This window comes from Chiloscyllium plagiosum, chromosome 11, assembly GCF_004010195.1.
Source record: "Chiloscyllium plagiosum isolate BGI_BamShark_2017 chromosome 11, ASM401019v2, whole genome shotgun sequence".
NCBI lineage: Eukaryota > Metazoa > Chordata > Chondrichthyes > Orectolobiformes > Hemiscylliidae > Chiloscyllium > Chiloscyllium plagiosum.
This window is the reverse complement of record NC_057720.1, coordinates 65,849,355-65,864,459: the sequence shown is the minus strand read 5'-3', so window position 1 is coordinate 65,864,459 and position 15,105 is coordinate 65,849,355. Positions and strand designations below refer to the sequence as shown.

At 41.4% G+C, this 15,105-nt stretch overlaps 1 protein-coding gene across 6 annotated transcripts in view; it reads left to right on the top strand.

Moving 5' to 3' along the window:
• The first annotated feature begins 1,014 nt into the window (after positions 1-1,014).
• lrp8 (low density lipoprotein receptor-related protein 8, apolipoprotein e receptor) overlaps positions 1,015-15,105 on the top strand; it is a 107,423-nt gene continuing 93,332 nt past the window's right edge. For 5 of the 6 annotated variants that reach the window (XM_043699614.1, XM_043699610.1, XM_043699609.1 and 2 more), the window contains exons 1-2: positions 1,015-1,343; positions 1,808-1,927. In XM_043699614.1, coding sequence (XP_043555549.1) covers positions 1,292-1,343; positions 1,808-1,927 — 172 coding nt within the window. In that variant the 5' untranslated portion in view covers positions 1,015-1,291. The remainder of the gene's footprint in view (positions 1,344-1,807; positions 1,928-15,105) is intronic. The other variant, XM_043699611.1, reaches the window with a different exon arrangement.

Sequence of the window (15,105 nt, the reverse complement as noted above, 5' to 3'; positions counted from 1 at the left end):
ACCATGAGTTCTGAGGAAGGGTCACTGCACCCGAATCATTAAATCAAACATAAACTCACACAGCAGCATCTCATCTTTTGCCTCGGAACCTTATAACCTTTGGAAATAATTCACAAAAACTGCCAAGGAGTTTCCAAATCAAGACAGAACATCACTAGCTGCATAGCCAGGCCCAAACCTATGCTTTGGATCACAGTTTCAGCCGGAACTTGAAAGATTCACTTTGATTTTTTTTTGTTTATGGTTTGTGGACAAGGCTGGTTAGGTCAGCATTTCTGATCCATCCCTCAACTCAGAGGACAGTTACGAGTCAACCACATTGCTGTGAATCTGGAATCATATGTAGGCCAGACCAGGATGGCAGATAAACTTCCCTAAACTGCATTTGTGAACCAGATGGTTATTTTGACAAGCTTGTTCCAGATTTTTATTCAATTCAAATCTTAACCTTCTGTCCTCGGTATATTAACCTGTGATTCTTAACCTCCTGTCATTAACCTGGGGTTTTGGATTACTAGTCCAGTCGCATTCCCATTCCAAATACTTCGTAACAAACGTCAACATTTAGACTTTGGAAAGCACCTATGCAAGACCAAAAGAGGGCCGTAGAAAGTTAAATGGGAATTCTTCCTTAAGAATTGATTAGGCACAAGCACATTTTCAGGGAGAAAGGAAGGTAATCTGGGAGCACAATGAGTTGAACAAGGAGCAGGGTGCTCTAACGGAGGAGGATGGCAGCTACCTGATGAAGGGCTCCTGCCGAAACGTCGATTTTCCTGCTCCTCGGATGCTGTCTGACCTGCTGTGCTTTTCCAGCACCACTCTAATCTTGATTCTAATCTGCAGTCCTCACTTTCGCCGAGCTCTCACATTACAGTTTGGCTCAGTGCTCGCACATCATCTGCAATGGCACATGCAGCCAGGCAGACACACACTGAAGGTGCGACCTCACTTTTTTATCTTCCCAGCTGGGGAGGGGGGGGGGGGGGGGTTTCAGGGCAAATAGAGGTCCTCCGTGAAGTCAGGTGACGGGGAGCGGCAATACCGGGGGGGATTCGCACAACATGGAGCCATCCATCAGTGAACAACCTCGGTCATGTTCGTTAGTGCATCAGTCTGGATTTCCTCACACATGCTGCTGGTAAAGCGCCTTCTGCGCTTGCAGGTTCCTCCTTCCCATTCATTTACGTCAGTAGCTGCTGTTTGAAATATTCAAACCAGCTCCGCTTTTACCGAGTCATATTGCGAGAAAGAGAGAGGCTGGAGCATCAGGGGATGAGCGGTAGAGACAATGTGGGTTCACTCATTCACATTGTTGTTGCTGCGTTTCCACATCACTGAAGGTCGGTATTGATTTTTGTCTTAGAAACCAAACACATTTTTTCTATTTCCTTTGTAACTGAGGACAGTGGTCGATATTCTTCGTAGCAGGTCGGTAGGATTGGGTTTGGACAGTGTGAAAGAGGGAGGGCAGGCAGCTATTGATTATTTATTTTCCCGGAAATATCGGCGCTGTCTTCTGCTAACGTGCAGTCAGTGAGTGGGGTGCCTGGATAGTGCTGGGGGCCTTTCCCACACCATGCATTCGGAACATCCGTTGCAGTTTCTAACAAGCACTCGCTATTTCCTGTGAGGCAAAGATTTCAAATTGAAATATTACACCGAATGAAATGAGAGAAACGTGCCACTTCTGGCGGTAGGTGCCGTGTCGCGAGTGACTGCGGCTGGGTGTTGCACCGGTGTGACTTGGAAGAGGCTCATGAGGCTTTTTTTTGTTTGTTTTTCTCTCTCTCTCTCTCCTGTGGAGGTGCTGGGCAACACTGTGACGTGGGTCAGTTTCAGTGCAGAAACGACCGGTGTATCTCCTTACTCTGGCACTGCGATGGAGAGGACGATTGTACCGACAACAGCGATGAGGAAAGCTGCCGTGAGTACCCACTAGTGACCGCAAGAGAAAAGTAACCGGGCATCCCCAGCTCACGGGCGCTTGTCGCGTTCTAGGATGTTGCAGTTTGTGCTGGGTCCCTTCAGGATGCCCCCCTCCCTTCCCGTATTTGAGTATGTCCCTCTAACCTCCCCCCTTTCCGGACTATTGACATCTTTGTGCAGAATCGTGTTGGGTCTTTGCCATGTTCTCGCAATGAATGGGAACGTTTCGGTTTTGCACTCCAGGATGAAGCGTTGCAATCGGTTGGTTCGCCGAAGAACAGCAGATTTGTCCACGTGTCTGCAAGTTACCAATGAACGCCTGGACTTTAGACCCACAGCCCCCCCCCCCACCTTCACAGCGTGCCCACAAGGTGCACTTCATTCATTAAAGGCAGGGTCAACTCCAGCTCCCCAGGCGCATTGTGATTATTCATTTAGGATTTGTGGAGTTGGCACTTGACACAAGTTGGTGTTTTGCAACCATCCTCCATCGTTTCCCCCGTCGTTGTTCTGTTTTTAAAAAAATTGCAGACCCCCCACTGTCCATTAAACTTTAACCAGAGTGTTAGCCGGAAGTTGGAAATTGAGATATCATTCTAATTAGCTGTTGCTGACAGGTCTCATTTGCTGAGTCATCGTGGATCTGCAAATTCATGCAATTACCTAGAAAAGGGGAGTGTCTTCGGAATGTGCCTGGAAGTCTTTAGCACTGATGGAGGTGTTGTTTGACATGAACAGGAGGCGGGGGCCTCTAAAGTCAAGGAGAAAGCCGAAACAAAAATAGATCCACAACACAAAACCACTGGCAGCAGTTCATTCTAGACAGGAAGTCACTGGTGATTGACCGCTCAGAGGTCAAGACCCTGAACGTGATTAAGGAAAGACTCTTTACTGTGATCTGTATCATGAGTGGCGTGAGTGAAATGGAACGTGTCAGTGATTCCCGTTTCTTTGTGAACCATTGTCGACAATAATTTGTTGCAAAAAATAATGAACCGCGGATGTTGGAAATCAGAAACTACTGGAAAAGCTCAGCAGGTCTGCAAGTATCCGTGCAGAAAAAGCAGACTTAACGTTTCCGTCCCAGTGACTCTTTAGGACAGGGAAGGGTCATACAGTCATAGAGATGCAAAGCCCTGGAAACAGACCCTTTGGTCCAACTTGTCCATGCCAACCAGATATCCTAAATTAATCAAATCCCATTTGCCAGCACTTGGCCCATATCACTTGAAACCCTTCCAATTCATGTGCCCATCCAGATGCCTTTTAAATGTTGAAATTGTACCAGCCTCCTCCTGTTCCTCTGCCATTTCACTCCCCCCGTGTCAACCTCTACATGAAAGAATTGCATGTTAGGTCCCTTTCAAATCTTTCCCCTCTCACTGTAAACCTATGCCCTCTAGTTCTGTTCTCCCCCACCCCAGGGAAAAGACCTTTGACTATTCACCTATCCGTGCCCCTGATGATTTTATAAACCTCTATAAGGTCACCTTTTAAGCCTCCGATGCTCCAGGGAAAATAGCCCCAGCCTACTCAGCCTCTCCTTATCGCACAAACACTTGCAACACCCTTGTAAAGCTTTAATGAACATTTTCAAGTTTAACAAAATCATTGCTATAGCAGGAAGACCAGAATTGAATGCAGTATTCCAAAAGTGACTGAATCAATGCCCCATTCAGCCATAACATGACCTCCCAATTCCTGTAATGAATACACTGACTAATAAAGGAAAGCATTCCAAACACCATCTTCACTACCTTGTCTACCTGTCACTTCACTTCAAGGAACTATGAACCTGCACTCCCCATTAAATGTATAAGTCTTGCCCTCCTGAAATGCAGCACCTCACAATTATCTAGACTAAACGCCACTGCCACTCCTTTGTGAGTGGCACAGTGGTTAGCACTGCTGCCTCACAGCGCCAGAGACCCGGGTTCAATTCCCGCCTTAGCGACTGATTGTGTGGAGTTTGCACATTTTCCCTGTGTCTGCGTGGGTTTCCTCCGGGTGCTCCGGTTTCCTCCCACAGTCCAAAGATGTGCAGGTCAGGTGAATTGGCTATGTTAAATAGCCTGTAGTGTTAGGTGAAGGGGTAAATATATGGGTGGGTTGAGCTTCGGCGGGTCGGTGTGGACTTGTTGGGCCGAAGGGCCTGTTTCCACACTGTAAGTAATCTAATCCTTTGCCCACTGGCCCAGCTGATCAAGGTTCTCTTATACTCTGAGGTTACTGGACCAGAAACGTTAACTTTGCTTTCTTTGCGTGGATGCTACTAGATCTACTATGTTTTTCCAGCAATTTCTGATCTTGTTTCTAATTACTTGTAACAATTTCATACAACCATATTACTTGCTGTTCTATTTAGAGGATATTCGAGAGTTAAACGTGTTGTTATGAGACTGAAGTTGTAAATGGGACAGAGCAGGAAAGGACAGAGAAGCTTTTTTTAGTAAACCAGTCTGGCCTATTTATTAATATTGCATTATATCTTAACAATCCCAATCTTCTGAATTATTGGTCCAGATCTCTGGATTATCAGTTCAATAGCAAAACATATATGTTAAAACCATAAGAACAGATAGGCTATACAGTCCCTTGAAGCCGTTCAATAAGATTTGGATGATGTTGAATCTTAGATTTTGGATGTGGATACGTGGATGTATCTATTCCAGCCTTAAATATATTCAGTGAAGGAACATCCACAGCTCTCTGGGTTAGATCAATATTAAGATTTACAACCCTCTGAAGAAATTTCTCTTGTCTAAGTCTTAAATAATATGCCTCTTGTTCTGAGACGATGATGTAACTAGGAGAAGCAACTCCATAGCAGCTACCCTCTCATGTCCCTTTTCAGAAACAAATATATTTCAATTCGATCACTTTTCATTTTTCTAAACTCCAGCGAATATAGGCCTATTCTACTCAACTTCTCATTGGACAACCATGTCATTGTAGAAATCAGTCTAGAAATTTCCTGCATCATCTCCAAGGCAACTATATTCTTCCTTTGGCTATGGAGATTAAAACTACTCACAATATCCCACCTGTGGTTTTACCCAAAACCCTGTATAATTGTAGCAAGATTTTCTGACGTCTGCATTCTAAAGCCCTTGCAATGAAAAAGTATTTTTTAATCAGCCCATTCAGAGTTGCTAGCACAGACTGCTGGAGCAGGTGGGATTTGAACTGGGCCTCCTGGTCTGGGGATAGGGACACTACCTCTGTACCATAAACACACTGATTGCTTTCCAAACTGTTGACTGTGTTTTGCCAAATTTGTGCTTTTGTTCTCGAACAAAAGCACCGAAATCTCACCCAACCTCAACATTTTGAAAGTTGTTTTCTCTATCGTAGAAAAAAATCTGATCTTTAATTCTTCTTGCCAAATTGAATATCCTCACATTTCCCTACATTATATCAAAAGTGTTAACTTTGCACATTTCTATATCCTTTCAAGCCTCCTTGTTATCCTTGTCACAGCTGACTATCCCATCTAGTCTTGTCTCACCAGTAAGTTGAATCCATTGTTTTTAGTCTAAATCCTTAATATAGAATGTAAATAGATGAGGGCCCATCATTTTTTTTCTTGCATCACTTGTCATTTTGTTTTACTGTATTTTTGATTGGGGACTGAAATAAGAAAATAACTGTTTCAGAAACCAAGTATTACTGCAGACATTTGAAAGCAAGAACCTGACACTCATTGTAGATAGTGATTACACAGCTGCAGGTTTAAGCAGTAATAGAAGAAGGTGAAAGCGAGCTGCAGCCATGGACAATGTACACACAAAGTTTCAGCTAGCAACAAGTAGCTCATTAACTGGTCACTAATCCATAGATCAATACCAGAGACCTTCTGCTTGCTTACTCTGATTTGGTTCTCAGGTAGCTGAACAGTTTGGGGCTGTGAACAAGGTAGGGAGAAGCCATTATATCCCCACAAGGCCAGGAATTGTCTCTGTTTTCTGCAATTTAAAAAAAAACATGTTTTACTTTATGTTCAGCTGTTGCTGCAAGGTGTGACTTCTAAGTAAAAAGTCAGAGACCTTTTGTAAGTATGAACTTGTCATCTCGTGTCTCACACAAATAATGAAAACATCCAGAGAAGAAAGACTGAGTAACAGTGTTTTGATTCGCACAAGAATCATCTCAGCAACCCTATGAACAGGAATCATGATTGGCCTTCCCAGTCTTGTCCTGCCTGTAACACCCATGTTTGTGTTCCTGTGTTTGTGATTAAGGGAGAGATTATAAGGAGTTCAGAGTTTTAAAGTATTTTCATGATGACCTTTCATAATTGTTTGTCCGTGGCTGGTGTCTATTTGCTTATAATAAATTGTAATTCATGTTAAATACAGAAACCTGGTCTCGCTTTCTGTCAACTTGGTTTGAGAATCCGGTAAATTTAAGGAATTCTATGTATTTTAAAATCTTAAAATCTTTAACTTTTATGACAACTTCTTGATGTCCAGCACTCCACTGCAGTGAGGTGTAACTCAAAAATAACTCAGTTAGCCCTATTTTTGTACTTTCTATTTGCTAAACAATTCTTAACCCATAAACTTATCATCCCAATTCCCATGAACCAGTTTGTGTAGCAACTTTTAAAATTAGGCACATTATCAAAAGCCATTTGGAAATCCAAATGCATTACATTCACTAATTCAACTTTGTCTGGCTACTGACTAGCTACATCTTCACAGAACTAAAATTAGTCAAACACAACTTCTTTCACAATTTGTGTATGTAATAATGTCATACACTATCAGACTTCGTGATTTATAAAGTTCTGTTTGACTTCAAGCCAAAATTGAATTTTAATAAAAACTGTTAGAATTACAAAACCATAAGACAGATTTTTTGTTTAAAAAGTACCAATTAATATGAAACTAATCCACTTGATAGAGGCTTGGGAGATTGAAATGGATATGGATTTCTTATCCAAAGCTTTGAAGCTCGCAATACACTTTGAAGGATAGCAACTGTTTCTTTTTAAATTACATAGTACCCCTCCCATCTAGCTGCTGGAGATAGTTAGTTAGTTATTCAACAGAGAGCCATGTAAGATTTCTTTCTAGTCTCTATTTGTCAAACACAAATTTCTACTCAAAATATAAAGACTATTTGCATTTGCTTTTGAAATCATAAGATTATAGGACCTTATTAGTGTCAATACTGACATACACTGTCAGGAGCAGGAGCTGAGAGGAAACCATATTTCTAGCTTGATGCAAATAAACTTAATGCTGTGCTATCCATTGTTATTTGATTCATACATAGAATAAAGTGGTAAAACTATAGAAATGGAAAAGGTTGTTCACTAAGTCAACTGCTAAAGTCTGGTACTAATCTGACTGAACAAATTGAACTGCACAATGAAATTTCCCTGTAAACTAATGGGTCAATTCAGTAGATGATATGGTATTAATCCATCACGCATGTCTAGTTAGTTGAGAAGCCATGTTACCACCAGTGATTGGGAGATACCCCACTACTGAACCCTAATGAAAAGTGTCCATATGTAAATCATTATGAAGACAAGATTGAGTTTGATTATTGTGCTTTCTGTTGTTGAACAGCACACTAACATTACCACATCAAGAGTAGTTGCTGGTACCAAATGTTCCTCTGGAACTGGATGTGCATATAGTCACATCTCACAAGAAGTGCTAAAACTAGTGTACGCTAATACAAAAACAATCTTTTTTTTTTGCACAGTGTGGTTGCCTTCCTCATATTCACCTTCATCGTTACACTGAGGTGTCCTTGCATATGTAGTGGTCTTAGACATGGCTGTTGCTGGTCAGACTGTTTGTTATTCATTTCCTATTGCACTGAGAAGGTAGTGAGCTGCCTTCCTTCTGATTATAATGATTTCAGTGGTGATGCTAGGAAGGAAATTACAGGACTTTGAACCAGCCATGAAGAAAGAATGATAGCATCCAGGCACATTGGGATAGAGTGTGACTTGGAGGAGAAATTGAAGGTAGTGGTGTTTCCATGATTGTAGCTGTTGCCCTTTTTTTGGTACTGCAGGTCATTTATATTGTTGAAGTAAGTTTGTTAAGATTGTGATGTGCATTGTGTGTTTGCAATATTGTACAGACATTTGGTGATGACATAGATAGGATGTTGTGTCTCATGCCTAGCTTTTCAATCCTGCTTCTTGGTGTCAAGCTAGTTGTGATTGCATTGAAAATGACAAAAAAAATTACGTTTAAATAACTTGTGATGTGATATGGTCTGTCTGACATTTGAAACACTTTCTTCCAATGTTATTTTGAATTCTGTTTATATCATACAGAAATGATCATGAATACACTTGTTCAAATAATTTAATACACAAATGAATCATGAGGCAACAAACTGTGCCCATACCTTCTCTGCCCTCATCGTCTATTGGTTGCATACAGTGACTAAGATTAGATTAGATTAGATTACTTACAGTGTGGAAACAGGCCCTTCGGCCCAACAAGTCCACACCGACCCGCCGAAGCGTAATCCACCCATACCCCTTTACCTAACACTACGGGCAATTTAGCATGGCCAATTCACCTGGCCTGCACATCTTTGGACCCGGAGGAAACCCACGCAGACACGGGGAGAATGTGCAAATTTTCATTTAAATACTTTTTTTAATGCTACGCGGAAACAATACACAACCATGTTCCAATTATAAAAGCAATTTTCTAATCATTTGTAACCCACATAACCAGAATTTAAGAATTTTTAGGATTAGGAAATAGACTTTTGGCTGCTATTTTTTTTTGGATTCTTCAACCCCATTGATGGACCCATCTTGATGGATGGTTTATTACCCAACTTTTCACTGCACTACCAATTCCTTAAATTAGAGTTAATTCATTGATGTACTTTCTATATTTTCACTTTCTGCTGCCATGATCCCAGGTACTTGAAACTAGTCATTTTTTTTCTCCCAGTCTAAGCCCATAATCTTTACATCTTCCCTCTGATCCTCTTCTTTGGCTCAAACTGGCGGTTCATAAATTGGAGTTTTGGTTGACTGACCATCTTCTTACAGTTGACCTCCATATTTTTCTCAAGATACTCAGTCATGTCTTCACCATGTGCTTTACCCAGACCAATTCCATCTGCAAACACATTGTGTAAGCGAGACAGGAAGGGCCATGGTCAGTTGGAATATGCAAGACAATCAGGCAGAGAAAGGGGCTCTTGGTGAAATCTAAATTCGCCTTTGAAACGGTCTCCTTTTCTCTCCCTGCAGTGTTTCTTACTTTTTGTCTTGCATTAGTGTAATAGTCGTTGGTGTTTCAGTGACTCTGCAAATTCCAGCACATCTCCAGATTTCTTCCCTAAGCATCCAAAAAGCAGTCATCCTTTTGGATTGACTGGCCCAATATTTCTGCATCACTTGTCTCAAGCTTAAAAATGTTTTCCCAGCAGTACAAACTCAAAATCTATGAAAAACAAGAAAATAAACTTGTATTAGACTTAAACCACAAAGAATGTTCTCCATGAAAAAAACATTTTGCCTAATGTATTAATAGATTTTTTTTTAATGAGTAGTGCAATATATAATAACATCTCTGAACAGATTGCTTAGAAAATATAAATGAAAATCTATTGGGTGGAACTTGGATTGACCACTTCCCTTGTGATTAGTGGCTTACGAGAAAGTAATTGGTCCATAATTTATATATTTCTGTTCTCTATAATGTATCAATATTAGGGACTGTTTAAATAAAAAAAATTAATTGAATCAAAGTTGTGTTTTTTTTTAGTGAATAAGGAAGAACCAACCACGTTTAAAGGATGGTTTTGGTTTCCTCTATGCCTGCAGGCATCTTTTGGTAAATTTCATCTAACAAGGCTGGTTAGTTAATTGATAAAGACCAGGGATCAATGCTGTGATCTTCCTACTTCACCAGTAACAATAAATCATGAAACTCTGTTGTTGAATTGATTAAAAGTTTATTATTAGTTGGTTAATTGAATAAGATGACAGAGAAGTACTAGAAATTATTTAACTCAAAAATTTGTAAAACATAATTTAAATAAGTAGAGATGGCTGAATAGGTGATGTGCTGTAACTGTATGATGTGGGAGCTGGCTGATCCCATTTGTGAATGGCAGTGACCACATCTGCAGCAAGTGTTGTTGCTGCAGGAACTCCAGATCAGAACTGATGATCTGAAATCTGAGCTTCAAACACTGCAGCACATCCGGGAGGGGGAGAGTTACCTGGGCGGTGTGTTTCAGGTGGCAGTCATACCCGGTAGATTAAGTAATTCAAATTCAGTTCGTGATCAGGGACAACAGGGTGTGACTGTGTAAGTGAGGCAGGTAGAGGGATTCTTGAGTTCAGGAGTGAAGGAGCCTCAGCCTTTGACCTTGTCCAACAGGTATGAGATTTTTGCTCCCTGTATGGATGAGGGAAAGGACTGTGGGTAGGATGAGCCAGCTGACCACAGCACCATGGTGCAGAAGGCCATTCAAGAGGGGGGTGCAAAAAGACAAGTAGTTGTTATGGGGGATTCTGTAATTAGGGGGACTGATAGATTCTATGGTGTGTTGACTGCCCAGTGCCAGAGTGCAGGACATCTCTGACCGGCTTGAAAGGATATTGGAGTGGGAGGCAGAAGATTCAGTTGTTGTGGTCCACGTTGGCACAGCTAACATAGGCAAGGCTAGGAAGGAGGACCTGTTGGGAGTATCAAGCACTAGGAAGGAAATTGAAGAACAGTACTCGATGGTCATAATCTCTGGATTACTGCCTGAGCCATGTGCTAATTGGCATAGGGATAAGAAAATTAGGAAAGTAAACACATGGTTAAGAGATTGGTGTCAGAAAGAGGGATTCCATTTCATGAGACATTGGCATCAGTTTTGGAACCAGGGTGATCTGTACCAATGGGACGGTCTCCACATGAACCGATCTAGAATCAATGTTCTGGCAAAAATGGATAAATAGGGTGGTCACTAGGACTTTAAACTTGTGAGTCAGGTGGAAAGGAAAGGGAAAGCAACACAGAGTATGGTGTCAAGTAGAAAGAGGGAAATCAGGAGGGCAAAAAGGTAACATGAGATAGCTTTGGCAAATAGAATTAAGGAGAATCCAAAAAGTTTTTACAAATACATTAAGGACAAAAGGGTAACTAGGGAGAGAATAGGGCCCCTCAAAGATCAGCAAGGTGGCCTTTGTGTGGAGCCACAGAAAATGGGGGAGATACTAAATGAGTATTTTGCATCAGTATTTACTGTGGAAAAGGACATGGAAGATATGGAATGTAGGAAAATAGATGGTGACATCTTGAAAATGTCCATATTACAGAGGAGGAAGTGCTGCATGTCTTGAAACACATAAAGGTGGATAAGTCCCCAGGAGCTGATCAGGTGTACCCTAGAACTCTGTGGGAAGCTAGAGAAGTGATTGCTGGGCCTCTTGCTGAGATATTTGTATCATTGATAGTCACAGGTGAGGTGCCAGAAGACTGCAGGTTGGCTAACTTGGTGCTACTGTTTAAGAAGGATGGTAAGGACAAGCCAGGGTACTATAGACCAGTGAAGGCATTTGGATGGGTATATGAATAGGAAAGGTTTGGAGGGATATGGGCCGGGTGCTTGCAGGTGGGACTAAATTGGGTTGAGAATCTGGTTGGCATGGATGGGTTGGACCGAAGGGTCTGTTTCCATGCTGTACATCTCTATGAGCACAGGTTAGCATGTGTTCAGGGTTTAAGTTCAAGGCAGACTAGGAATGATGCAAAAAGGAAGGATAACTTTGGATATATTACTGGAGATGATGGAAATCGTGAGGATAAGGAAATTTAGCATTGAGGTGCTTTACTTGAATGCTCAAAGCATTCGGAACAAAGCAGATGAATTAATGGCACAAATCATTGTGAATGATGATGATGTGGTCGGCATCATAGAGACGTGTTTGCAGGGGGTTTAGGACTGGCAGTCAAACATCCAAGGATTTACAACTTATCAAAAAGACATGGAGACGGGCAGAGGGAGCGGGGTTGCCTTGTTAGTTAAGAATGAAATTTATGGCACTGAATGACATAGGGTCAGATGATGTGGCGTCTGTGTGGGTGGAGATGAGGAACCACAAAGGCAAAAAAACCATAATGGGAGTTATGTACAGACCTCCCAGCAGTGGTCAGCACCAAGAAAGCAAGATGTACCAGGAAATAGATAGGGCATGTCAGAAAGGCAAGGTCACGGTGATCATGGTGGACTTCAATATGCAAATGAACTGGGTGAGTAATGTTGCTGTTGGATCCACATAAAGGGAATTCACGGAATGCTTACAGGATGGCTTTTTGGAACAGCTTGTGATGGAGCCCACAAGGGAGCAGGCTATTCTGGACTTGGTGCTATGTAATCAGCCAGACTTTATAAAAGATCTTAAAGTAAGGGAGCACTTTGGAGGCCACGATCATAATATGGTAGAGTCCAGTCTGCAGTTTGAAAGAGAGAAGGCAAAATCGGATGTAATGGTGTTACAGTTAAATAAAGGTAATTACATGAGCATGAGAGAGAAACTGATGAAAATTGACTGGAAGTAGAGTGGGGAAGACAGTGGAGTAACAATTGCAGTGACTAAGGAAATGTATCACAGAAAAATAGAGAGCCTATAAAGTGGCCAAGAGCACTGGGAAATCAGAAGATTGGGAAGACTACAAAAACAAACAGAATAACAATAAGAGAAATAAGGAAGGAGATGATCAAATATGAAGGTAGGCTGGCCAGTAATATTAGAAATGATAGTAAAAGTTTCTTTCAATACATAAGAAACAAACGAGAGGCAAAAATAGAGATTGGGCCACTCCAAATGATGCAGGAAGGCTCGTGATTGGAGATAAGGAAATAGCTGAAGAACTTAATAAATACTGTCTTCATGAGTAATACCCCAACAATTAAGGAGAGTCAAGGGGCAGAGTTGAGTATGGTGACCATTACAAAGGGGAAAGTACTTGACAAGCTAAAAGGTCTAAAAACAGATAAATCTCCTGGCCCCGATGGTCTACATCCTAGAGTTCTGAGGGAGGTGGCTGAAGAAATACCGGAAGCGTTGGTTGTAATCTTTCAAAAATCACGAGTCAGGGAAAGTCCCAGATGATTGGAAAATCGCTGTTTAAACCCTTTGTTCATGAAAGAATTGAAACAAAAGATGAAAAATTATAGGCTGATTAGCCTGTCCTCAGTTGTAGGTAAAATTCTAGAATCCATCATTAAGGATGAGATTTCTAAATTCTTGGAAGTGCAGGGTCGGATAAGAACAAGTCAGCATGGATTTAGTAAGGGAATGTCGTGCCTGACTAACCTGTTAGAATTCTTTGAAGAGGTAACAAGTAGGTTAGACCAGGGAAACCCAGTGGATGTTATCCACCTAGACTTCCAAAAGGCCTTTGATAAGGTCCCTCACGGGAGGCTATTAAGTAAGATGAGGGCCCATGGTGTTCGAGGTGAGCTACTGACATGGATTTAGGATTGGTTGTCTGACAGAAAGCTGAGAGTTGAGTTAAAAGGCTTTTTTTTGGAATGGCAGCTAGTGACCAATGATGTTCCGTAGGATTCAGAGTTGGGGCCGCAGCTTCACTTTATATATTAATGATCTGGATGAAGGGACTGGGGCATTCTGGTGATGTTCACCAATGATACAAAGTTAAGTGGACAGGCAGGTGGTACTGAGGAGGTGGGGAGGCTGCAGAAAGACTTAGATAGTTTAGGAGAGTGGTCCAAGAAATGGCTGTTGAAATTCAATGTGAGCAAATGCGAGGTCTTGCACTTTTGAAAAAAGAATTCAGGCATGGACTATTTTTTAAACTGTGAGAAAATTCATAAAGGCAAAGTACAAGGGATCTGGGAGTGCTAGTCCAGGATTCTATAAAGGTTGACTTGCAGGTTGAGTCCATGGTTAAGAAAGCAAATGTAATGTTGCCATTTATCTCAAGAGGGTTGAAATGTAAAAGCAGTGATGTGCTACTGAGACTTTATAAAGCTCTAGTTAGGCCCCATTTAGAATACTGCATCCAATTCTGGGCCGGACACCTCAGGAAGGACATACTGGCACTGGACCGTGTCCAGCGGAGATTCACACAGATGATCCCTGGAATGGTAGGCCTAACATACGATGATCGGCTGAGGATCCTGGGATTATATTCATTAGAGTTGAGAAGGTTGAGGGGAGATCTAATAGAAACTTACCAGATAATGCATGATTTAGAAAGGGCGGATGCTGGGAATTTGTTTCTGTTATGTAGAGATACTAGGACCTGTGGGCACAGCCTTAGACCTAGAGGGGGTCAATTTAGAACAGAAATGAGGAGACATTTCTTCAGCCAGAGAGCGGTGGGCCTGTGGAATCCACTGCCATGGAGCGTAGTGGAGGCCGGGACGTTAAATGTCTTCAAGGCAGAGATTGATAACTTCTTGATCTCGCAAGGATTTAAGGGCTACGGGGAGAGTGTGGGTAAATGGCATTGAAATACCCACCAGCCATGATTGAATGACGGAGTGGATTCGATGGGCCGAATGGCCTTACTTTCATCCTATGTCTTATGGGTCTCATGGAATTAGGATTTCTGTGCATTGTCACAGTGGACCTGTCGAATTTTTGTAATGCCTTGAATTAAATTGCGAAAAATGGTATGTAGCATGCTTCTACATTTGCTTTCTAAATGTGTGGGCTGTGACTAGAGTAGGCTGAGAATTTTGTGTTGTATTCAATACTTGGGTGAAATATGAAAGTGATAAAGACTGTCACTGGCTTTGGTAGCACCAGTATTATGTAATGAGTTAACAGTATTGGAATAAAAAATGTGATTTTTTTTGTTGACTTTTTTTAGTAAGATGCTGAAGACAACACTGATAAGTTACTTTTACCTTGTGTCTGAGCATTAAAAGGTTCTATGTACTGTATCAAAGTGTACAGTTTATTTTAAATTACTGTCCATCCAGGTTTGTTGAATGAATAACATTAAATGTTCTTATTGTTTTATTTTGACAATTTGGTAGGTGTTAGTGTGACATTATTTGGAAGCAGTTTTAGATCATCCATCTCTCAACAAACAACACCAGTACAATTACTGAAAGATAAGTAAGATTTTATCTCTAGAATTGTGAGAAGTGCAAATAGCAACTTGTTTTAAAATTTGTCTTGAGGAAACAATACTGTAGGTTTTA